The following is a 24,943-nucleotide window of genomic DNA, read 5'->3' as shown; positions in this document are numbered from 1 at the left end:
TTGTGAGGAAAAAGGCACTCTCATATAACATCAGGAGTATAAAATGATTCAGTTTCTTAGAGGATAATTTGGCAATACCGAAATATTCAATAAACTCTTTCCCCCTGACCAGAATTTCCACTTGAATAAAGCTGAACAAATACCAAACATGTAAAAGAATGTTTCTTCTAGTACAGTTTGTAAGAACAAGATAGTGTCTATCAATAGTGAACTGGTTAAATCAGTTATGGTATCTCCATAAGATGGAATGCTATGCAACCTTTAAAATATATTAGATAGCTCTAGATGCACTGATATTAAAAGTGTCCAATAACATTTAAAACTATACTCATATGTTAAAATATAAATATATATATGCATAGTTAGAATATTTTGTAACACAAATATTTTGATATTATAATTTTAAAATAAAAACACAGAATAGCCAGACATACAAGGCAAGCATTCAATACCAGGTAAGGTTTTTCACTGTAATTGACTTAACGGAAAATTTTCAAGCTAGATGTGCATAATAATAAAAATCTGACTTTGCCTTCATGTGATTCAGCCCCAGCCCATTATCCTGTTTAGAACTGAGAAATGCAAGACTCTGGCTAGAGTTCCTTCTTCCATCTCCCTTCAATGTTTACTTTGTTCTGGTCCCTACAGAGTCCCACTATACCACAACTGATACTAAGTAATTAGTAAGGCCCTCCTCTCTTTTTTTAATAAAGAATATTTTAACAATAGAAAGCATCTATTATTTAATAAGTTGGCCTAGTTTATGTTCAAATAGCAAGTACTCAGTTGCTGACATTTGAAATTAACATAAGAAAAAGTAAAAAACCTCATTTTAAGATCTTACTTACCTGTCCATAATTAGTCCATGAGGAATAAACACCCTTTCCAAATCCTCAGCATAATGATTAGGTATGCAGAATAAATCAAGGTCATAACCTGGTTCATCATCACTAATCTGAAAAAGAAATATAGCTGTTTCAATGAGAGCATTATGGGATACAAACATTTGATTGGATTTAGATGTTAAAAAATAACCTTAGTCTATCAGAGAAATTTGAGTATAAGATGATATTAGTAACTGTTAACTTTGTAGGTATTATAATGAATTATATAAGAAAACAACAGGCCAGGCGCGTTGGTTCACACCTGTAATCCCAGCACTTTGGGAGGCTGAGGCAGGCAGACTGCCTGAGCTCAGGAGTTCGAGACCAGCCTTGGCAACATGGCAAAATCCCATCTTTACTAAAAATACAAAAAACTTAGCCGGGTGTGGTGACACATGCCTGTAGTACCAGCTACTTGGGAGGCTGAGGCAGGAGAATCACTTGAACCTGGGAGATGAAGGTTGCAGTGAGCCAAGAATAATGCACCACTTCACTCCAGCCTGGGAAACAGAGCAAGACTCTGTCTCAAAAACAAACAAACAAACAAACAAACAAAAAACAGGCCGGGCACAGTGGCTCAGGTCTGTAATGCCAGCACTTTGGGAGGCCGAGGCGGGCAGATCACCTGAGGTCAGGAGTTTGAGACCAGCCTGGCCAACATGGTGAACACCCCCGTCTCTACTAAAAATACAAAAATTAGCCGGGCATGGTGGCAGGCGCCTGTAATCTCAGCTACTTGGGAGGCTGAGGCAGGAGAATCGCTTGTACCCGGGAGGCAGAGGTTGCAGTGAGCTGAGATCACGCCATTGCACTCCAGCCTGGGGGACAAGAGTGAGATTTCGTCTCAAAAAAAAAAAAAAAAGAAAAAATCAAAAACCCACCACTTAACCATATGTCTTAGTCATCTTAGTCAAGAATATAGAAGTCAAGTGATATGATACGGAATTTCCTTTAGGTCACAAAGAGAAAAAGAAAAATTTTAAAGAGCTAAGACAAATGCAGCAAAATCTTAATATTTAATAATATTCTAAACATGGGTGATGATATATCAGTATTCATTACACTATTCTCTCCACTTTTGAGTATGTTTGAAAATTTAGTAAAACAAATTTTAACACACTGCAGTCTAACAAGATAAAATATCACACAGAACAGGAAAAACTGGCATGGTGTGGTGGCTCACACTTGTAATCCCAGTGCTTTGGGTGGCTGAGACAGGAGAGTTGCTTGAGGCCAGGAGTTCGAGACCAACATGGGGAATGTAGCAAGACTCCATCCCTACAAAAAACTTTTTAAAAATTTGCCAGGCATGGTGGTGCACACCTGTAGTCCCAGCTACTCGGGAGGCTGAGGCAGAAGGAATCACTTGAGCCCAGGAGTTTGAGAATGCAGTGAGCTATGATCACACCACTGCACTCCAGCACGGGCAACAAAGACCCTATCTCAAAAAACAAAACAAAACAAAACAAGAAAAACTGCTGGCTGATGCAGTGGCTCATGCCTGTAATCCCAGTATTTTGGGAGACCCAGGTAGGTGGATCATCTGAGGTCAGGAGTTAGAGACCAGCCTGGCCAACATGGTGAAACCCCATCTCTACTAAAAATACAAAAACTAGTCAGGCATGTGGCACGTGCCTGGGGAGGCTGAAGCAGGAGGATCACTTGAGCCCAGGAGGTGGAGGTTGCAGTGAGCTGAGATCACACCACTGCACTCCAGCCTGGGTGACACAGCAATACCCTACCTGGAAAAAGAAAAGAAAAACTGCTGTCCCCCCTACCCCAATCCCAAATCCAAACAGCCTCTCTCATCTCACAGTAGGGGGGGAAAATCACCCAAAAAAGCTAAGTGATCATTTGAAAACCCAAACTCTTAGAAGTCTAAGATTGTTACAGTCAACTAATGAAGTGCCATCATAAAAGATACTCTAATATTGTTTAAGTAGAACCACATATTGGTTGTCTTCGTATGTCTAGCCCCTGGCATACAAAATATTTAGTAACACTGATATGGTACCTGTGATGTGAAAATGTACTATGATTACAGCTTTATAAATACTATATATGTACCTATATACAGAAAAAAATACAACAAAATCATAAAAGCAATTATCTTTGAAAGCAGAGTTACAGCAATTTTATTTACTTCTTTATTACTTTGCTATATATTCTAAATTTTCTTCAATGAATATATACTACTTTTTAAAAAAAATTCAATGGTCTTTCTTATAAATTATCTTTGGCAGCATGTATTTTTATATATAGATATAAAATGTATGGGAAATTAACGGATACATTAAATTAAAGCAAAATATACAAACAAAAAATCAGAATACAAAGATAAAAAGATTGGGAAGGGAGGGAGGGAAAAAGGAGGAAGGGTGGGTAGGTATAGAGAAATATACCAAATAATGGTAAGAAGTGGGGTCTTGACACTTTCTACACTTTTTAAAAATTCTTTAATTAAAAAAATCTTTTTTTTTTTTTTTTTTTTTTTAGAGACAAAGTCTCCCTATGTTGCCCAGGCTGGTCTCGAATTCCTGGGATCAAGCGATCCTCCTGCCCCAGCCTCCCAAGGTGCTTGGATTACAGGTGTGAGCCACCACGCCTGGTCACTTTCTACACTTTAATATTTGTTTTTTTTTTTTCATTTTCAATGTCATTTTTATTAATTTATAATGCCCATTCACCATTATATTCAAAGTCTATTTGAAGAAATAAACCAGAACGAATGAAATACTCTAGCTCATGTGATATTCAATACTAAATTACCTTTCAAATCACATTCAAGAAGCTGATGATATAAGCTTTGGCAATTTCCAAGAAATACTGGTCAAACCATAATTAAATCTCAACATACCAGTTAGTACCCACTGAGCATCTCCTTTTACAACCTAAGCATTGTATTAGGTGCTTAAGTACAAGCAGCTTGACTTTTAATACATTTAAAAATACATATTTAAGACTTAAAATCTTATTTATGGAATTCAGTTATATTTTGAGGTTTCCAGTGCTGAGAAATCTGAGGTTTGTGTTGTCTTTCAGTCCCCAAAGCTCAGTTCTGAGTTCTCAGACTTTGGTGGAACTTCATGTATTGCCAGGTTGGCCCATAATACCTGTGGGACAACTTCAGCTCCTGTGCACATGGCCAGGAGGCTGGCTTCAAACATTTTTAGGTAGGTGGACCAGGACATGCCCCTGGTCATGGCCAGGTGGGGGCGTAGTGCTACACAGCGGGCAGAAGTCAATATTGATTTGTTTTTAAACAAGCATGTACTACTTTCATAAGCAGAAAAAATTTCTATTCTTGGGGGAAAAGATTATGCCAGATCCTCTAGGATTAAATGCTGATGCATCTGCTAAACCTTCACATTATATCAGAACATATTTACTATAGAAAGGATGAAAATGGGACATTTGTGTGTCACCTATATGAACATTCCAAAAATATTTTACAAGTAAGTATTTTATAAATTTTATGAACTGGCCGGGCGCGGTGGCTCACGCCTGTAATCCCAGCACTTTGGGAGGCCGAGGTGGGCGGATCATGAGGTCAGGAGATCAAGACCATCTTGGCCAACACAGTGAAACCCCATCTCTACTAAAAATACAAAAAATTAGCCAGGCGTGGTGGCAGGCGCCTGTAGTCCCAGCTACTTGGGAGGTTGAGGCAGAATGGCATGAACCTGGGAGGCGGAGCTTGCAGTGAGCCGAGATCGCGCCACTGCACTCCAGCCTGGGCGACAGAGCGAGACTCTGTCTCAAAAAATAATAAAATAAAATAAAATAAAATAATTTTATGAACTGAAATTTAGTTCAAGTTTTGGGAAAACAACACACTTTGCTAGATATTATAAAAATGATACAATATGTATTCATTTCAGGCTCATCAGAATATATCTGTTATCACTTGACAAGAATGAAAATGCACCATTTTGTAGTGCTTTAAAATCAGAAAGATCCAGAGTACTAAAAATGACTTCTTCCTTGAAGCTTACTCACCAACTTCCTCCCAGTTACTCACTGCTTCTGCCACAAGCACAAACTAGGACCCAGCCAGAACTCCTTGAAATATACACTTGTAACGACTACGGCATCTATCAAAATGGTTCAGTGCCAGGCTACAGGTTCTGCAGATGGACTAAGAATTTCAAAAGTCTTGTTTGTTTCAAATGAAGCCAATGTGAATTCTGCCCAGAGTTCATCCCAGATATGCAGTCTACGAATACAGACAGATCAGCAGAGATGTATTCTAAAATAGGAATTCTATCTCTGTCAATATAACAAATTGATTTCCAATCAAAACAGATTTACATACCACATTTATGTCAATAAGTTGTTTTGTTTGTTTTATTGCAACCTGGAATTTTTTTTTGAAAGATTTATTTATGGTTTACTTTAAGCATAAAAAAATTGCCAATACAACTTTCCCAAAAGGCATAAACAAAAATTCATAAAACTTATATCACTTGAGATACTTTAGGTATGAATTCACAACTTCATATATATATATATTTGGGTATATTGAGGGGGTTCTAATTTAAGAAATGCATAATTGGCTATAGACAGACAGTTGTCAGAACTTGGCAATGGGTACATGCAGGTTCATTATACTATGTCTACTTGTAGCTGTTCAAAACGTATCATTATACAAGGCTGGGAGAGGTGGCTCATGCCTGTAATCCCAGCATTTTGGGAGGCTAAGGCAGGAGGATTGCTTGAGGTCAGGAGTTCCAGACCAGTCTGGGCAACATAGCAAGACCCTGTCTCTAAAAAGAAAAAAAAAATTTTTACAAAATAAAAACAAAATGTATCATCAGATGAAATTAAATAAGAGGCAATTCATTAAAATGACAACTTTTCCCAGCTTGACATTTAACAAAAAGTCTAAGTCCTCTTAATTCATATTTAATGATCAAATATCAAATACTAATTCTTTTTTTTTTTTTTTTGAGACAGAGTCGCGCTCTGTCGCCCAGGCTAGAGTGCAGTGGCGCGATCTTGGCTCACTGCAATCTCCGCCTCCTGGGTTCACGCCATTCTCCTGCCTCAGCCTCCTGAGTAGTTGGGACTACAGGCGCTCGCCACCACGCCTGGCTACTTTTTTTGTATTTTTTTAGTAAAGACGGGGTTTCACCATGTTAACCAGGATGGTCTCAATCTCCTGACCTCATAATCCACCCGCCTTGGCCTCCCAAAGTGCTGGGATTACAGGCGTGAGCCACCGCGCCTGGCCATCAAATACCAATTCTTAAATGGTAAGGACCCACTATTCAGAACCTATATCCTTATCACCAACATGCAAATATTTATTGAATACTTAGTATGTCATGCATAAAGAGAAAGTTAGATAAATTTGATACAGCTACCCTCATAGAACTTACAGTGTAGTAGATGGCATGACATGTACATGAGTAACTGAACAGTGTTAAACTGCTATTTTAAAAAAAGACAGCTGAGTGCTGTGGCTCATGCCTGTAATCCCAGCACTTTGGGAGGCCGAGGCGAGTTGATTGCTTGAGGTCAAAAGTTCGAGACCAGCATGGCCAACATGGTAAAACCCCGTCTCTACCAAAAATACAAAAAAAAAAAAATTAGCCAGGCATGGTGGCGCAGGCCTGTAATCCCAGCTACTAGGGACGCTGAGACAGGAGAATTGCTTGAATCCAGCAGGCAGAAGCTGCAGTGAGCCGAGATCACACCACTACACTTTAGCCTGAGTGACAGAGCGAGATGCTGTCTTAAAAAAAGAAAAAAAGATACAGGTAAAGTGTTATGGTAGTTTAAGAGAGAACTCAAACTCTGACTCAGAAGCCTCACTTGCATGTGGACCACTGATATGAAATAATATAAATAGGTATAATAAACAGGAACTTCAGTTTTAATCGTCCCAAACACCAAAACTTCCTATTAAACAGGTCCAATAAACTCACTCTCTATAAGAGCTAGACATAAATCTACTTGGTGGCCTATAATCTTATTAGCCCTTACTTGTCCCATCTGATATTAATTAACCCCATCTAATATGGATTAGTTAACAATGCAGTCGCTGCTTTGACAGGAACAGTTGGAAAGAGTTGGGGATTGCAACATACTCAATTATACAAAAATGCATTCAGCATCTACCTTGATTAAGGCACTGTGCAACAGAATTTGCAGGCGGGCACAAGGATGATTATAAATTTACAACCCTTGAAGAGCTTATAGCTGGGCATGGTGGCTTGTGCCTGTAAATCCCAGCACTTTGGGAGGCTAAGGCAGGTGGATCACCTGAGACCAGAAGTTCGAGACCAGGCTGGCCAACATGGCGAAACTCTGTCTCTACAAAAAATACAAAAATTAGCTGGGTGTGGTGGCACGCGTCTATAGTCCCAGTTACTTGGGAGGCTGAGGCAGGAGAATCGCTTAAACCTGGGAGGTGGAGGTTGCAGGGAGCCGAGATTGTGCCACTGCACTCCACTCCAGCCTAGGGGACAGAGCGAGACTCCATCTCAAAAAAAAAAAAAAAAAAAAAAAGAGCTTATAATCTAGTGGTAAAGGCATATATACATAGAACTAACTGTATAGCATAATAAAGCTCATCATCTGTACCAAAATCTAATTCGACAAGCCCACAAACTTGTGATTTACCAAACACAGTTATATATACACAAAAAGTAAACCTAGAACCCAAAGTTACGCAGCACCAATGATTCTCTCCATAAGCAATATCAAGTTTAAAGCAGTGATTACATTCTACTGCCTAGATTGTAAACTGAGTAAAGGAGACCAGCACCTCTCTGCCACTGAACTAGCACAGCCTTCTAAACCAACAAGGCAACGGCAGTGCCCAACTTTCTGTATGAATATAAGTCACATCTCTTTTTTATTTGTGACTTGGTGTTGCATGTGGTCATTATCAACACTTTCTGAAAGAACTATTACCTGTTCAGGCTGCCATAACAAAATACCATAGACTGAGTGACTTAACAGAAACTTATTTCTCACAGTTTTGGAGGCTGGGAAGTCCAAAATTAAGGTACCTGCAAGGTAAGTTTCAATCTGAGGCCTCTTCTTTGGCTTGTAGGTCTTCCAACTGTGTGCTCACACCACCTCTTCTAGTAAGCTCTCTGGTGCCTCTTCTTCTTCTTTTTTTTTTTTTTTGAGACAGAGTCTCGCTCTGTCACCCAGGCTGGAGTGCAGTAGCACAATCTAGGCTCATTGCAACCTCCACCTCCCAGGTTCAAGTGATTCTCGTGCCTCACCCTCCTGAGTACCTTGGATTACAGAAGCCCGCTACCACACCCAGCTAATTTTTATATTTTTAGTAGAGACAGGGTTTCACTATGTTGGCCAGGCTGGTCTCAAACTCATGACCTCGTGATCCACCCACCTTGGCCTCCCAAAGTGCTGGGATTACATGTGTGAGCCACCACGCCCAGTCTGGTGTCTTTTCTTATAAGGGCATTAACCCAATCAGACCTGGGCCTCACCCTCCTGACTTCTAACTGTAATTACCTTCCAAAGGCCCCATCTCCAAATACCATCACACTGGGGGATTAGGACTTCAAAAAAGGTATGGGGGGTGGGGGAGGACATAAATGCTCAGTCCGTAACAAGCACTCAACATAAAAACGGCTAGAACAGATTACAAAAAAAGGTCCTGTATGGCTTTGGGGAAGGGCTCAACCCCAAAATATTTGAGAGCTCTGGAGGGGCCTAGAAGTGGTAAGCGAATGAAAATGTGGTTACTCTCCAGATCTGCCTTTCTCAATTATGGCCATTTCTGGCTGAACTAGAAATCAAAGGACAGGTTATTAATTACTAGCTCTAAGTTGCTTACCATTTGCCGAGACAGTTCAGAAATCTGACTGCATCTCCTCAGAGATCTGGAACACAGTTCTCAAATTCTAACTTACTTGTGATATACTTGTGAATGATAAAAATCGCTACAGGTACTTTTATTAATATGAAAGAGTATTGAGAAATTACCTTTCATTCTAACTTTTGTCTAGAATGAAAATCAATAGTTTTGCTATAATCAATTACTGAAATAATTTTACTTTCCAGTAAAACTAGCATTACAAATTTTTTTTAATTTTTAAAACTTCATAATTTTTTGCCAGACTGACCCATGTAAGCATACAAATTCTTAATAATTATGCATGTCACATCTGTAATAATGGCCTTCACGTAAACATTTTTGTGGTTTACACATAAAATTTCTAATTACAAAGCTATATTATCTAAAATTACAGTAAGCAAAAAAATTAATCCAAGCTAAGACAATACTTGCAATATCAATTCATCATCTGTGACAAGGATTGCTTACGTCTCTTTGTGGTTAAAAAGAAAAAAAAAAAAAGACATGTTGGCCGGATGTGGTGGCTCACACCTGTAATCCCAGCACTTTGGGAGGCTGAGGTGGGCAGATCACCCCTGGCCTGCCCAACATGGCGAAACCCTGTCTTTACTAAAAATACAAAAATTAGCTGGGCGTGGTGGTGGGCGCCTTTAATTCCAGCTACTCAGGACGCTGAGGCAGGAGAACTGCTAGAACCCGGGAGGCAGAGATTGCAGTGAGCTGAGATTGCACCACTGCACTACAGTCTGCAACAAAAGTGAAACTCCACCTCCAAAAAAAAAAAAAAAAAAAAAGACAATGTTCGTGGGTCCAAACAAAAGTTAATGGAAGTGAGTCTAAAAACGAGCTATGTGGGCTGGGCGCGGTGGCTCACATCTGTAATTTGGGAGCACTTTGGGAGGCCAAAGCAGGCAGATGACGAGGTCAGGAGATGGAGACCATCCTGGCCAATACGGTGAAACCCCGTCTCTACAAAAATTAGCTGGGCGTGGTGGCACATGCCTGTAATTCCGACTACTCGGGAGGCTGAGGCAGGAGAATCACTTGAACCAGGGAGTCGGTGACTGGAGTGAGCCAACTGTACTCCTGCCTGGCGACAGAGCGAGACTCCGTCTCAAAAAAAAAAGATAAAAATGAGCTATGTGAATTAAAAGAGGTACAACAATAGATAAACCACATTTTATTTTATTCCTAGTAATCAATAACATTTCCAAACTTGTGGAATGGGCAGAAATTGCTAGTTGGCATATTTTTACCTTTTATATTCAGATACATTAAAATTCTAAAAAAAAAAAACCCTCAAAGCAGATGATCTGCCATCTCCTTGGATAATTTGTGTTAACTCAGGATAACAAAAAACCAAAATTATGAGTTGCTGATGCAATATGCCTAAATGTAAAAACAATTTAAGCTAATAGTAGATTCATCTTCCAATTTCATATCAGTCTTACAAATAAACTACATATATAACTTGCTTGCCTTCCCTTCTGAGGGATAAAGCTGTTATAAGAATTAAAATCAACATTATTGACTACTCAACCAAGAGAGGGAAAAATTATTACCCATTCTAGGGACATGGGCTCATAACTACTATATGTGTAAGGACATGAATTTACTCAATATTATAATTTTTCCTTTTATTAGTGTGTACAGTAGAAGAATAGACATGCTCACTCTGGACAAAAAAAAAATTATACTTATCAGTTATCAGAAGCACAATGCTGAAGACAGTAGTTCCCTAACAATCTGAAGTATGTTATTGAATCAGAAGTAAATTATCTCAGTAGTAGTGAATTATTGTAAATGTTAGTAATTTGGCAGCCACTGGGCAGGAAAATAAGAATTGAGGCTCAATATTGATATTACTGGTGGTGATGGACACATAAATTTTATCAAATCTACACAATATAAAATTACAGAAAGGTAGAAGAATATACTAGTACATCTTCAACATATCTTCACTACAGGGGAGTAAAATGACATGGACTAGTTACTATCTAATGAACTGCAGAAAACTAAAACAAAACTCCAAGGCACCTCTTCTCTGCTGATCTGGTTGGTCCTTTTCCTACCTTTTGCAATACCCAGATATAAACATTGGATAGAAAACAAAGTAGACCTGTAGTATGCAGGTCACAGTGCTAAATTCACAGAAAGAAACCTCTGAACTGAACTGCTCTATTTCTTGGTGGTCACAAAGAATAATTCTGGTTTACACCTACAGACTGATGCCAATCTACACCCTATTGATAACACTGTGGCCAAGGACAAAAAAAAAAGTGCTCCGTTTTACCAATTCTGTAAAAAATTATTGGCAGGGTAAGCTCGGCTAGGGCGGAATTACATTTCTAGGACTACCATCCCTGAAATTTAGAAGATATTATATCCACATAAAGTATATTTTACATTAATTTGCAAAAATCTAGAAGCTTTTTCTTAGCTCAAGTGTGTCCAAGTTTACCCTGGCAGTTTAAAATGATAGTTACAAGCAGCATGGGTTGTATCAGACACATTTGAGGGGCCAATTTCATGTAAGTGATATTGGGCAAGTTACTTCATCTATCTGTGCCTCCAAGGTCATACTAGTGTTTATTTACCTAAAGGGTACCTGTTATGTAACTTTAGGGTGTTTACATTAGATAATGCCTGCAAAATATTCACTTCAACGCCTAAAACATAGTTAAGTATTCAATAAATACCTACTATTGTCATCACTAACTTAAAAGTTTAGAGATTGTAAGAGCAGAATCTGGGGTGAGACAAACTGAGGTTCAAATCCTAGTATTGTTAGGTAATCTTGGGCAAGTTACTTAACCTCTCTGATTTGCATAATTAAAAAAATTAGTTAATATACATAATAGGGCTTAGAAGAGTATCTAGCACATAACACCATTTAAGCATTTGTTATTGCTAACATGCGAACAATTTAAGGGAAGGAAATTTTTTAAAAAGGAAGAGGGATTTGCAAACTAAAAACAATGAGTATCTTATGTTCAAAGAAAACTAACAAACAGCCAGCTCTAGCAATAATTAAATTCACTGTATACTGGGGCAGGCATCACACCCCAAAGCTAAAAGCATCTACCTAGGCCAGGCATGGTGGCTCATGCCTGTAATCCCAGCACTTTGGGAAGCAGAGGCAGGCAGATAGCTTGAAATCAGGAGTTTGAGACCAGCCTGGACAACATGGCAAAACACCATCTCTACAAAAAATACAAATATTTGGCCGGGCGCGGTGGCTCACACCTGTAATCCCAGCACTTTGGGAGGCCGAGGCAGGTGGATCACCTGAGATTAGGAGGTCGAGACTAGCCTGGCCAACATGGTGAAACCTCGTCTCTATTAAAAATACAAAAAATTAGCCAGTCATGGTGGCGGGCACCTGTAATCCCAGCTACTCAGGAGGATGAGGCAGGAGAATCGCTTGAACCCGGGAGGCAGAGGTTGCAGTGAGCTGAGATCAAGCCACTGCACTCCAGCCTGGGCAACAAGAGCGAAACTCCATCTCAAAAAAAATAAAAATAAATAAATAAATAAAATAAAATACAAATATTAACCAGGGATGGTGGTGCACACCTGTAGTCCCAGCTTCTCGGGAGGCTGAAGTGGGAGAATCCCCTGAGCCTGGGGAGAATCACCTGAGCCCGGGAAGTCGAGGCTACAGTGAGCAGTGATTGCGCCACTGCACTCCATCCTGGGTGACAGAGTGAGACCCTGTCTCAAAAAAAAGGAAATTGGCAGAATTAAGTAAGTTGATGTTTAGAGACGAAAAATCAACATTTTTTCCTCAGCAACTGAATAAAAACAACAGCCACTACCATTTTTTTGAGTACCTATTATTAGCCTAGTTTTTAACTGGTATTACTCCAGAGAGAGCTAGGTTCGAGTCAGGCTCCTTCTCTTAATAACTATATGACCTACAGTATGTCTGTTAGCCTGAGGCTTCAAAGGTTCCTCATCTGTAAAATGGTAATAATCATACCATTGCTACAGGACTGTTTTGAAGACTAATTAGGACTACGTATGTAAACATGATGATGGCTATTATTACTATTCCCAGCCAGGGACCATGCAAGGGTTGTTTATTCACATAGACTGTCTTATAATCCTCTCAATAACTCCAGGAGGTAACCAGCACCTCAGATATACATCAAATGACTTAAGCCCAGAGAGGTGAAGTAAGTTGCCCACAGCCACACAACTAGTAAATAGCCCAAACAAGCTGGATTCCCAGTCAGACTCCGTTAATAGCACTGCTCTTTACCTTAAGTCATTACAATGCCTAATATGAAATAGAATCGCTTCTTAGGGCTCAAGTGGTTAATCATTTAATGTATTCATTCAACATACCATCATCGAGGACCTCTTACAAGCCAAGTACTAGAGTTACAGCGGTGATTCCTGCCCTTAAAAAGTTTTAGTAGGAGAAACAATCAACAGGTAACCAGGTCATTGCCAAAACAACAAAAATAATCGTAATAAAGCAGGTTAAAGCATTTAACTGGCAGGGGTTTTGACTACTTTAGCAAGCATGATCAGAACGGTTGGGGAGGGAGGCCAGCAGCTTGGCCGGTTCAGCAAACAAGAATAAACCAGTGAGGGTGGAGCCAAGATACCAGAGGCTGATTACGGTTAAGAATGTTCTTGAAGGTAAGGACCAGATTCTCATTTTCTATATCCTGGGGCAATGGTCTGCCTGGAATCCGGATTCTAGTACACGTGAATTTCGGCTTGAAATGACCTAATGCCTTTTCCCTAGTTCCTTCGTGTGTCACATACGCATGGTTACCGCTACCAGAGCTGTAGTGGGGCTTCAATGAGGCCATGCGCATCTCCATAAAAATGAACTAGTGCGTGCAAAACTAAAGGCAAAGCCCGGTCCCCACACGCCCTCCCAGGTGGTCGCTTTCCGTGCCGAGGCCCCTCCAGAGGCGCCCCCGAGAACCTCACCATCGCACCCCAAACTTCCAGGGAAGGGCCTCTCCCGAGAAATCCCCCACGCCCCCACCCCGCGCCATCATTCCCGAATGTGCCCTCGGCCCCTCCCCGCAGCACGCTCGCAGGCGGCAAATGTCAACCAAAACGCCATTTCCACCTTCTCTTCCCACACGCAGCCCTCTTTTCCCAGGGCTCCCCCGAGGAGGGACCCACCCCAAACCCCGCCATTCCGTCCTCCCTACCGCCCTCGCGTGACGTGAAGCCGAACCCGGGAAACTGTGGCCGCCCCCGCCTCCGTGGTTCCCTGGGCCCGGCCGCCCGAGCCCGCACTGCGGACTCCACGCCTCAGGGCCCGGCCGCCACCTGCCGCGTGGGCCTGAACCGGCCAGGGCCGGCGGGCCGAGCTGCTCACCACGACGCCAGGGCTGCGGGTCGCCATAACGGAGCCGGCCGGCGCGCGGGCTGACTGCTCAGGAGGAGGAAGCCGGTGGCAGAGCAGAGGAGGTGCAGGCGCAGCTAGGGGCGGCGCCGCGCGGGAAAGCCTAGAGGTTCGCCCGAGGGCTCGTCGCAGCCGCTTGAAGCTGAGGAGAAGCAGGCCCCGCCCTCTCCCCGCCCAGCCCAGCCGCGCAGGCCCCGCCCCCGGCCCCGCCGGCCCCGCCCACGCGCCTACGCCAGCGCCTACCAGTTTGTAGGCTCCCTAGGTAGCCGTGGGAATTTTCTCCCAGAAGAAGCGGAGGCTCCCCCAGCGAAGCCCCTTTCCCTCCCCACTCAGTCTCCTATTCAGAAGGCTCCCAGATTCCCAAACCTACCGCCGTCCGCGTTGCTTCATGGCGGCCATAAACCGGGCGCCGGCTTTTCGGGTTCCAGTCACAGCGTGACTCCTTGGACCAGACGTCCCATTCCCAAGACCTTGCACTACCTGTGGCTTCCATTTTCCTGACTCTTGGTCCAGTGCTTCCCCAAACTCTTAACTGGTTGTAACAGTTGAGACCTAGAGCCCTAGTCACCCATATCAGGGTACACATCTGAGAGGACACTTAACTGCTCTGTAGCTTTGTACAAATCAGACTCTGAGCCTCTATTTTTGCCTCACTAAAATGAGTATATTGGCCGGGCACGGTGGCTCACGCCTGTAATCCCAGCACTTTGGGAGGCCAAGGCAGGTGGATCACCTGAGGTCAGGAGTACGAGACCAGCCTGGCCAACATGGCGAAACCCCATCTCTACTAAAAATACAAAAATTAGCTGGGCGAGGAGTCGGGCGCCTGTAATCCCAGCTACTCGGGCGGCTGAGGCAGGAGAATCACTTGAACCCGGTAGGCGGAGGTCACAGTGAGCCGAGATCGCACCACTGCACTTCAGCCTTCGTGACAGAATGAGACTGCGTCTCAAAAATAAACAAAAATAAAAATAAATTTAAAATAAATAAAAATTAAAAATAAAATGAGCATATTAACAATACATAAACAGGATCATTTTATTAGAGGAATATAGGTATGCGTGTGTGTATGTATATGTATGCACTTAGGACAGTACACAGTCAGCAAATTGGAACTACTGCTACTACTACTGATCTTTATTTTTGCCTACACAATTTCCTATATTGAATCTGAAAACAAAAATATGTTCCCCTGCTAATTAATTCTCAGACAGGTCAGGTAAGCAAGCAACAGTTGCTCCAGCAACACCATTTCTTATATACTCAACCCTATAGCTCCAGCATCCACCACAGTGCCCAGCACATAGTCGGAGGCCTCCCTCTTATTAAGGACGCTGAGGGGGATGTGATGGCAGGAGATTTGTAAAACTAGGCAAGTCATCGAGCTTCTCTGGACCTCAGTCTCTTCATCTAAAAAATGAGAATAATAAGCCTTGGTAACATGGTGAGACTCAGTCTCTACAAAAATGAAAAATTAGCTGGGCCTGGTGGCCATGTGCCTGTAGCCCCAGCTACTCGGGAGGCTGAGGTGGGAGGATGGCTTGAGCCCAGAAGGTCAAGGCTGCAGTGAGCCAAGATCGTGCCACTGCACTCCAGCCTGGGCAACAGAGAAATACCCTGTCTCAAAAAAAAAAAAAAAAAAAAGAGAGAGAGAGAGAGAGAATAATAACTACTGCCATGAAGAGTTTTACAAGAATTGTAAAAATCATTTATGTAAAGTACCTCATACGGTATTTGCCACATAATAGGTGCTCAAGAAGCAGTAGCTGTTACAATTTTAGCATGTATGAATTTGTGAAGTCCATACTTCCCTACTTTCCCTGCCTTCCCTCTTTATCCTGGAGAGGCAGGAGGCTATAATGGAAAAGGTGCATATGGGCTTTGGACTGAGTTCAAATCCTAGGTTCCCCACTAACTATTATAGCATTATGACTCTGGGCAAGATCCTTGGTCGCTGCGTGCTTGGTTTCTTATATGTCAAATGAGGTTACTGTCTTTGTCACAGAGTGTGGTGAAGATTGAACAAAATAATATATGCAAAAGTGCCTAGCATAGAGCTTGGCTCAATACATGATGATACCAATGTTATGTGTTCCACAGTAATTTTGCCTTAAACAGTTCTTCACTTTCTTCTAGCCTCTAAGACTTTTTTTTTTTTTTTGAGATGGAGTCTTGCTCTGCTGCCCAGGCTGGAGTATAGTTGCATGGTCTCAGCTCACTGCAACCTCCACCTCCCGGGTTCAAGCAATTCTCCTGCCGCAGCTTCCCAAGTAGCTGGGACTACAAGTGTGTGCCACCAGACCTGGCTAACGTTTGTATTTTTAGTAGAAAATGGGGTTTCACCATGTTGGCCAGGCTGGTCTCGAACTCCTGACCTCAGGTGATCCTCCCATCTTGGCTTCCCAAATTGGTGGGATTACAGATGTGAGCCACCACGCCCAGCCTGCCTCTAAGACTTCTTATCTATTCCCCTGTTGATGGACATTTGGGCAGTTTCCAGGTTTGGGCTATTAGAAATAATGCTACTATGAACATTTTGTACATATGTTTTGGTGAATATATCAATGCATTTCTATTTGGCATATAACTTGAAATTCATATTAGAACATTTTCCTTACCCTTTTAACAAACATTGTGTTCTACCAAGAAGTTAATTCAGAGAACTTCCAGTTATATATTCGGCCCCTGACACACGTGGACTCAGCTACTCAAATTTGTTTCTAAATTAGGTACCCAACAATTCAGAATCCTTCCAGCTTGCCTCTGGCTTGCAGTTCCTTTCTCCAAATCCTCCAGTACCAGATATTCCTGTATTTTAACAGTGGATTTGAAACAAATAATGATAGCCAGATGATTGTAAAGACAAAGAAACAGTACTGTTCTTTCAATCTTGTCGTTCCATGTGACAATTTGGACTTTTTATTTGTATTTAAAATGGAAAACAGCAAACACTGCAATCTGCAAGATGTAAGACTTTTTCTTGGTAAGTGAAAATCTGGTTCACATATGAAATAGTTTACTGAATTTGGACACTATATTTAAAATGGAAATGTATTCTTTTAAAATATTGTTTTCCCACTACAGACAAAAGCAAGAAAACAATTATTCCTAATTATTATATGATTATTACTAAAACAATTTTGTCATAGAGGTGAAAAATGTTAAAAAATTATCTACTCTGGATGTCTTATATGCTAGATGTGTCACTGTTCTTTACTGGAATATCTGCATGCAGGAAGAAATAAGGAAAGCATGAGTGTAACCTAAGATTCCTCTTCCCGATGCCTTTCCAGAAACAATTTTTTTTTTTTTTTCTGAGACGGAGTCTAGCTCTGTCACACAGGCTGGTGTCCAGTGGTGTGATCTCAGCTCACTGCAACCTCTGCCTTCCGGGTTCAAGCAATTCTCCTTTCTCAGCCTCCCGAGTAGCTGGGACTACAGTTGCATGCCACCACGCCCGGCTAATTTTTGTATCTTTAGTAGAGACAGGGTTTCACCATATTGGTCAGGCTAGTCTCGAACTCCTGACTTCGGGTGATCCGCCTGCCTTGGCCTCCCAAAGTGCTGGAATTACAGGCATGAACCACTGCACCTGGCCAGAAACAATTTTGTAATCGACTTGCTTGAACACAATTATGAATTATTTGTGTGTGTGCCACAACCAAGTCCAACTATATTTCTTCTCTAGAAACTTATTTATTAAGATGTCTGTTTTTAACCATGGTGCTGTTCTCCTCCAAAATTTGTATTTATATGAAAAAAAATCATCACAGAAATATTTATACTAAATGTTTAATTTTTTAATGAGTTGATAATGGTTTTCTCAATAATGTCAGATGTTTCACTTTCATCAGAATAGCTTTCCATAAGCTTTACCTTTTTTTTTTTTTTTTTTTTTTTTTTGATACGGAGTCTCACTCCGTCACCCAGGTTGGAGTGCAGTGGTGTGATCTCGGCTCACTGCAAGCTCTGCCTCCCGGGTTCACGCCATTCTCCTGCCTCAGCCTCCTGAGTAGCTGGGACTACAGGCGCCCGCCACCATGCCTGGCTAATTTTTTTTTTGTATTTAGTAGAGATGGGGTTTCATCAGGTTAGCCAGAATGGTCTTGATCTCCTGACCTCAGGTGATCTGCCTGCCTCAGCCTCCCAAAGTGCTGGGATTACAGACATGAGCCACCGTGCCTGGCCTCCATAAACTTTACTTTTATTCCATAAATGGGGTGTAAAATTGAACCATAATTGGAATTAACTAACATGATGGTTAATTTTTTTTTCTTTTTTTTTTTTTTTTTGAGACAAAGTCTCACCCTGTCACCCAGGCTGGAGTGCAATGGCGCGATCTTGGTTCACTGCCACCTCCACCTCCCGAGTCCAAGCAATTCTCCTGCCTCAGCCTCCTGAGTAGCTGGAATTACAGGTGCGTGCCACCACGTCGGGCTAATTTTTGTATTTTCAGTAGAGATGGGGTTTCACCGTGTTGGCCAGGCTGGTCTTGAACTCCTGACCTCGTGATCTGCCTGCCTCAGCCTCCCAAAGTGCTGGGATTATAGGCGTGAGACACCACGCCTGGCCGTGATGGTTAATTTTATGTGTCAACTTGGCCCATATATTTGGTCAAACATTCTTCTGGATGTTCCTGTGAAGGTGTTTTTTGTATGAGATTAATATTTAAATCGGTGGATTTTGAGTAAAGCATATTACCCTCCATAATGTGAGTGGGCCTCATCAGCTAAAGGTTTTAATAGAACAAACACTGACCTCCCCTGATCAAGAATGCTCCCCTGATCAAGAAGGCATTCTCCAGCACATTGCCTTTGGATTGGAACTGTAACTCCTCCCTGAGTCTTCAGACCGCAGGCCTACACCATCAGATTTTGGACTCAGCAAGCCTCCACAATTGCGTGAGCCAATTCCTTAAAATAAATGAATCTCTCCCAACCCCACATATAGACATACAGATAGATCAAGATAGATCTAGGTACATCCTGTTGCTTCTGTTTTTGTGGAGAACCCCGACTAATACAACTGATTTTCTATTGGAACCATCTAAAGATAGTGAAGTTCTGCTAATAGAGCTACTCATTACAAGTAGTGCTTCACTTTTCGTCATGTACAAGGCAACATAAAATGGAAAATGAGCCAATGAATTTTGATCTAAATAAGTCATTTGATCTAAACAAAAGTTCTTCACAGAGCAGTATGTAAATACGTCTCTGCGGCTGTACCTCGTCAAATCATCTTTGGCCACAGTCTTAAGATAACTACAAACTGGCCTGGCGTGGTGGTTCACGCCTGTAATCCCAGCACTTTGGGAGGCCAAGGCGGGTGAATCACGAGGTCAGGAGTTTGAGACCAGCCTGGCCAACATGGTGAAACCCCGTCTCTACTAAAAATACAAAAAATTAGCTGGGCATGGTGGCGGGTACCTGTAATCCCAGGTACTTGGGAGGCTGGGGCAGGAGAATCGCTTGAATCTGGGAGGCAGAGGTTGCAGTGAGCTGGGATCGTGCCACTGCAGTCCAGCCTGGGTGACAGTAGGAGACTCTGTCTCAAAAAACAAAACAAACAAACAATAACAACAAAAAACAACGAACTAAAAACCTTTGAGGTAGATGCTGATGCTTTCTCTGCAGATTTATGTCTTCTGATTTTCATGTGGTCAGTGACATCATTGTGCCCTGTGAGTGGTTGATAAATGCGGACAAATGATTTATGCATGTTATACATTTATCATCAACTTTCTTGAGAAACAGATTCAGTATTTACTTTTTCATTAATTACGCACTTTAGTTTTCGAACTTATATGCTGGAGAAATTGATTGCAAAATTTACAAAAGCATTACCAAACAATAAAATAGGCCAGGCACAGTGGCTCACACCTGTAATCCCAGCGTTGGGAGGCCAAGGCAGTAGGATCCCTTGAGGCCAGGAGTTCGAGACCAGCCTGGGCAACAATGTGAGACTCTGTTTCTAGAAAAAAAACCCCAAAAACATTATTATAAACATGAGTTGGGCTGGGCGTGGTGGCTCACGCCCATAATCCCAGAACTTTGGGAGGCCAAGGTGGGCGGATCACCTGAGGTCAGGAGTTTGATTGAGACCAGCCTGGCCAACATGGTGAAACCCCGTCTCTACTAAAAATATGAAAATTAGCTGGGCGTGGTGGCGGGCACCTGTAATCCCAGCTACTCGGGAGGCTGAGACAGGAAAAGAACTTAAACTCAGGAGGCAGAGGTTGCAGTGAGTTGAGATGATACCATTGCATTCCAGCCTGGGTGGAGAGTGAAATCCCATCTTAGAAAAATAATCATAATAAAAAATAAAAACATGAGTTGTAGATACACACTGTATAATGAATAACCATTATACCAAAAGTATTCAGACTACTCAATATATGTTCTAAGGCAGGACTCCTCTGCCTTTATTTCCTGAATATATTTTACAGACATGTACATGTATAATTTCCTGCATCTACTGACCTACTAACTGGTGGCCTGGCAGCTTCCTGTATCTTGCAGGCTTTGGCATGGGGACAGCTGGCTGGTACACCACTTATTCAGCAAGGCGCACAGTGGTGAATAGTCCTCTTACTCCCACCTGGGAATAAAATGAGTTCGTTGTCCCTAACCCCTACTGCCTGATTGCACTTGCTTTGTTATCAGTGGACGCCCTACATGCCATCCTTGAGTGAGTTCGTTATATTGTATTTGGAAAAGATTAGAAAAAGGGAGAAGGGTAATCACTGGTTGTCTTTTAGGTTTAACCCGGTGTTAAAGTGAGAACTTGGTTCTCTGTATATGCATCTCACAAGCTAGTAGATGAGACCAAGGCAGAAGCTGGAATTAAAAAGTTGTCATCCTAGGCTAGGCAAGGTGGCTTACCGCTGTAATCCCAACACTTTTGGGAGGCCGAGGTGAGAGGATCGCTTGAGGCCAGGAATTCCAGACCAGAGTGGGCCACATGGCGAGACCTTATCTCTACAAAACATTAAAAAATAGCCACGCATGGTGGTGCGTGCCTGTAGTCTTAGCTGCTTGGGAGGTTGAGGTGGGAGGACCGCTTGAGCCCAGGAATTCCAGGTTACAGTGATTGCACCACTGCACTCTAGCTTGGGAGACAGAGCAAGATGCTGTCTCTAAAGATAAAAATATGGTGGCCCAATAGACTCATCCTGGCTTATTTAAATGCAACTATTAATACTTAAACTTTGTTAGAAAGTGAAGTTTGGGACAAATGCTAAATTAGACAAAATGTTAGAATAACATGTAAACTGGGACTGTCTCAGGGAAACTAGACTGTATAGCCTCCTACAGTGGTATAAGGTACAGGGATGCTTTCCAGTGCTGTTCACCGCAGCCCTTAAACTGTAGTATCCTAATCTCTGACTGCAATTTGCTTCCTCTCCGGTTCCCTCTAGCCACCCTAATTGTGTTTCAGATTCAAGGAGATCTCCAATTCTATGGTCTCCCACCCTGTTCCTGGCTTCCTTTACTTACCAGTTCTGTTTGCATCCCACCTGAATCACTCTGCCCGATTCCTGGAAGCCGTTTGTAACCCTATGATTCAGCTCTGCCAAGATGGCTAAGCCATACCCTGGCTCAAAACACACTGCGTTTTCTCTATCCATATACTAGGCTGCTGAGTACTGCTGGAGAAAACCCCACAACTATGGAGACTGGTACAGATTCATGGGCTCAGATCTCAACTTGGCTCTAAACGCCCCTCCACGGTCCTGTATAAATCCTTGGTCACCTCCCTTTGTCATTCCCACCAGTAATGTTCTGAACAGTCTAAGGTCATACCTCCCTGAAGGAAAAAAAAAAAAAGGTTAAAAAAGGCAAAAATGTTTTGAGACAGGGTCTTGCTCTGTTACCCAGGCTGGAGTGCAGTGGGGATGATAGCTCACTTCACTGCAGCCTCGACATCCTGGGCTCAAGTGATCCCGATTAGTCCGGCTAATTTTTTTTTTTTTTGAGACAGGGTCTTGCTATGTTGCCCAGGCTGGTCTTGTACTCCTGGCCTCAAGGGATCCTCCCACCTTGGCCTCCCAACGTGTTGGGATTACCGGGTGTGAATCACCATGCCTGGACCAAACCATGACCTTCCCTCCTTCCCTCCCTCCCTCCCTCCCTTCCTTCCTTCCTCCCTCCCTCCCTCTTTCCTTTCCTCCCTCTCTCCCTCCCTTTTTCCCCCTTTCTCCCTCCCTCCTCCTCCCCCCTCCCTCCCTCCCCCCACCTCCCCTCTCTCTTTCTTTCAAGACATGGTCTTGCTCTGCCGCCCAGGCTGGAGTACAGTGGAACAATCATAGCTCACTGCAGCCTCAACCTCCTGGGCTCAGGTGCCTCCCACCTCAGCCTCCTGAGTGGCTGAAACTATAGGCATGTGCCACCATGCCTGGCTAAGTTTTTAAAAAAATTTTACAGAGGGCCAGGCGCAGTGGCTCATGCCTGTAATCCCAGCACTTTGGGAGGCCAAGCGTGGAGAAACCCTGTCTCTACTAAAAATACAAAATTAGCCAGGCGTGATGGCGCGTGCCTGTAATCCCAGCTACTCAGGAGGCTGAGGCAGGAGAATTGCTTGAACCCAGGAGGCAGAGGTTGCAGTGAGCCAAGATTGCACCATTGCACGCCAGCCTGGGCAACAAGAGGGAAACTCCATCTCAAAAAAAAAAAAAAAAATTATAGAGACGGGGTTCTCACTGTGTTACCCAAGCTGGTCTTGAACTCCTGGCCTCAAGTGATCCTCCTGCCTCAGTCTCCCAAAGTGCTGGGATTACAGGTAAAAGTAATGTAAACATGCATCCCCATTCAACCTCCACCATCCTCACTGTAGAAAAACAGACTTGACCCATTAGTTTGTGAAGAGATTGAAGGATTCAATTATGAACCACATCCATTTCTTTCCGTCCACATCTACACTGCTTCTTCCCCGCTTTCCTCCAGGCCCAGGGGTGAGGAGTCCCTTCTCTGGCCAGCAGATCCATCTGTGCCCTGCATTCCATCACCTTTGGTACTTGCCTCTATCAAATGCTGCTTTTATTCTCCCATAGCTTTTGTTTATCCTTCTTTCTAGTTTTTCCCCTTAGGCTTGTAAACAGACTCAAGTTTTTCCTATCCTAAAAATAAATAAGGAAACAAATAATTGAATAAATGAACATGTTTAAAGCCCTCCCTTGATGATGCATCTTCCTCTGGTTACAGCTAGCTTTTTAAGTTGTCCATACTTGCTCTATCCAATTCCTCATTTTCCATTTTCTCCTCAAACTATCTGTGATCTGTCTTCTGCACCCACCATTGTACAAAAACTGTTGGCAAAAGACACCATTGACTGCGTGACTGCTTTCTTGCCAAATCCAGTGGACACTTTTTTGGCCTTATATAACTGTCCTTTCTATTGCATTTGATAAAATTTACCACTTTGATCTTGAATCTGTTTCTTTGGCTTCTGGAACGCCACCTTCCTGATCCTCCTTCTGAACTTCCCTATTTCTTCTTGCTCATGAGTTCTCACGCTCGCTTGCTCTCAGACTTTTCAGTTTATCCTTCTTCAGTGTTGTTAACATCCAGTGTAAACGGGCCGGGTGCGGTGGCTCATGCCTGTAATCCCAGCACTTTGGGAGGCCGAGGCAGGAAGATAAACTGAGGTCAGGAGTTCGAGACCAGCCTGGCCAACATGGTAAAGCCCTATCTCTACTAAAAATACAAAAAATTAGCCAGGCATGGTGGCACATGTCTGTAATCCCAGCTACTCAGGAGGCTGAGGCAGGAGTATTGCTTGAACCCAGGAGATGGAGGTTGCAGTGAGCCAAGATCGTGCCACTGCACTCCAACGTGGGTGACAGAGAGACACTCTGTCTAAAAAAGAAAACAAAACAAACAAACAAAACAAAATTTCATGTGCTTCATTTTGGGCCAGAAATACAACAGTAGTAATGGTGTGCCTGTCCTTCACAGTGCTTCATATTAGGAGGCCCAAAATGTCAATTTATTTCATTAATGATGACGTTAATCTGGATTACTTTCTCAAGACAGCCTCTGCCAGATCTCTTCACTATAAACATACTATTTTTCCCTTTGTAATTAATATGAGGAATGACAGTTTGAAACTGTATAAATATTGTTCCTCATCAAACTTTGACCCACTAATTTTAGCATCCATTGATGAGTCTTTTTGTGTGTATACTTTTCAATTTAAGAAGTGAATTATAGGCCGGGCACAGTGGCTCATTCCTGTAATCCTAGCACTTTGGGAGGCCAAGGCAGGCAGATCATCTGAGGTCAGCAGTTTGAGACCAGCCTGGCCAACATGGTAAGGCTCCGTCTCTACTAAAAATACAAAAAATTAGCCAGGCATGGTGGCACATGTCTGTAATCCCAGCTACTTGGGAGGCTGAGGCAGGAGAATTGCTTGAACCCGGGAGGCAGAGGTTGCAGTGAGCTGAGATCATACCACTGCACGACTGCACTCCAGCCTGGGCGACAGAGTGAGACTCTGTCTCAAAAAAAAAAAAAAAAAAAAAAGGAAGAAGTGAATTATAACAAAGTTGAATTCTGAAGCTGAGGTCATGCATTTGAGAGGAGAAATTGAGAAACAATGGAATGGACCATTTTTGGTTTTGTTGTTTTGTATTTTTTGGAATGCACCTTTAATCATTACATTTAGAATCCTTTACACCTGTAATCCCAATTACATGTAGACTCCTTTCTACATTTAGAACTCTACTGTGTACCAGGTAGTTTACTAGAAAGTATTTTAAAGATTTTATTTTTACTTTTATTTTTTATTTTTCCATAAGTCTTTTGCACTCATATTTTTAATATTGGAAGCCAGAAGTTACTCCCT

General features: G+C 42.4%; 1 protein-coding gene across 1 annotated transcript in view; it reads right to left on the bottom strand.

Moving 5' to 3' along the window:
* Positions 1–24,943, bottom strand: part of HPRT1 (hypoxanthine phosphoribosyltransferase 1) — a 1,139,661-nt gene that overhangs the window by 28,076 nt on the left and 1,086,642 nt on the right. The window contains exons 2-3 of the mRNA XM_050777330.1: positions 14,075–14,265; positions 849–955 (exon numbers count right to left, since the gene is read on the bottom strand). Of these exons, the coding sequence (XP_050633287.1) occupies positions 849–955; positions 14,075–14,101 (134 nt within the window). The 5' untranslated portion in view covers positions 14,102–14,265. The remainder of the gene's footprint in view (positions 1–848; positions 956–14,074; positions 14,266–24,943) is intronic.

Source organism: Macaca thibetana, chromosome X (genome assembly GCF_024542745.1).
Source record: "Macaca thibetana thibetana isolate TM-01 chromosome X, ASM2454274v1, whole genome shotgun sequence".
Lineage (NCBI taxonomy): Eukaryota > Metazoa > Chordata > Mammalia > Primates > Cercopithecidae > Macaca > Macaca thibetana.
The sequence above is the reverse complement of the archived record's forward strand: the minus strand, read 5'-3'. Positions and strand labels throughout refer to the sequence as shown.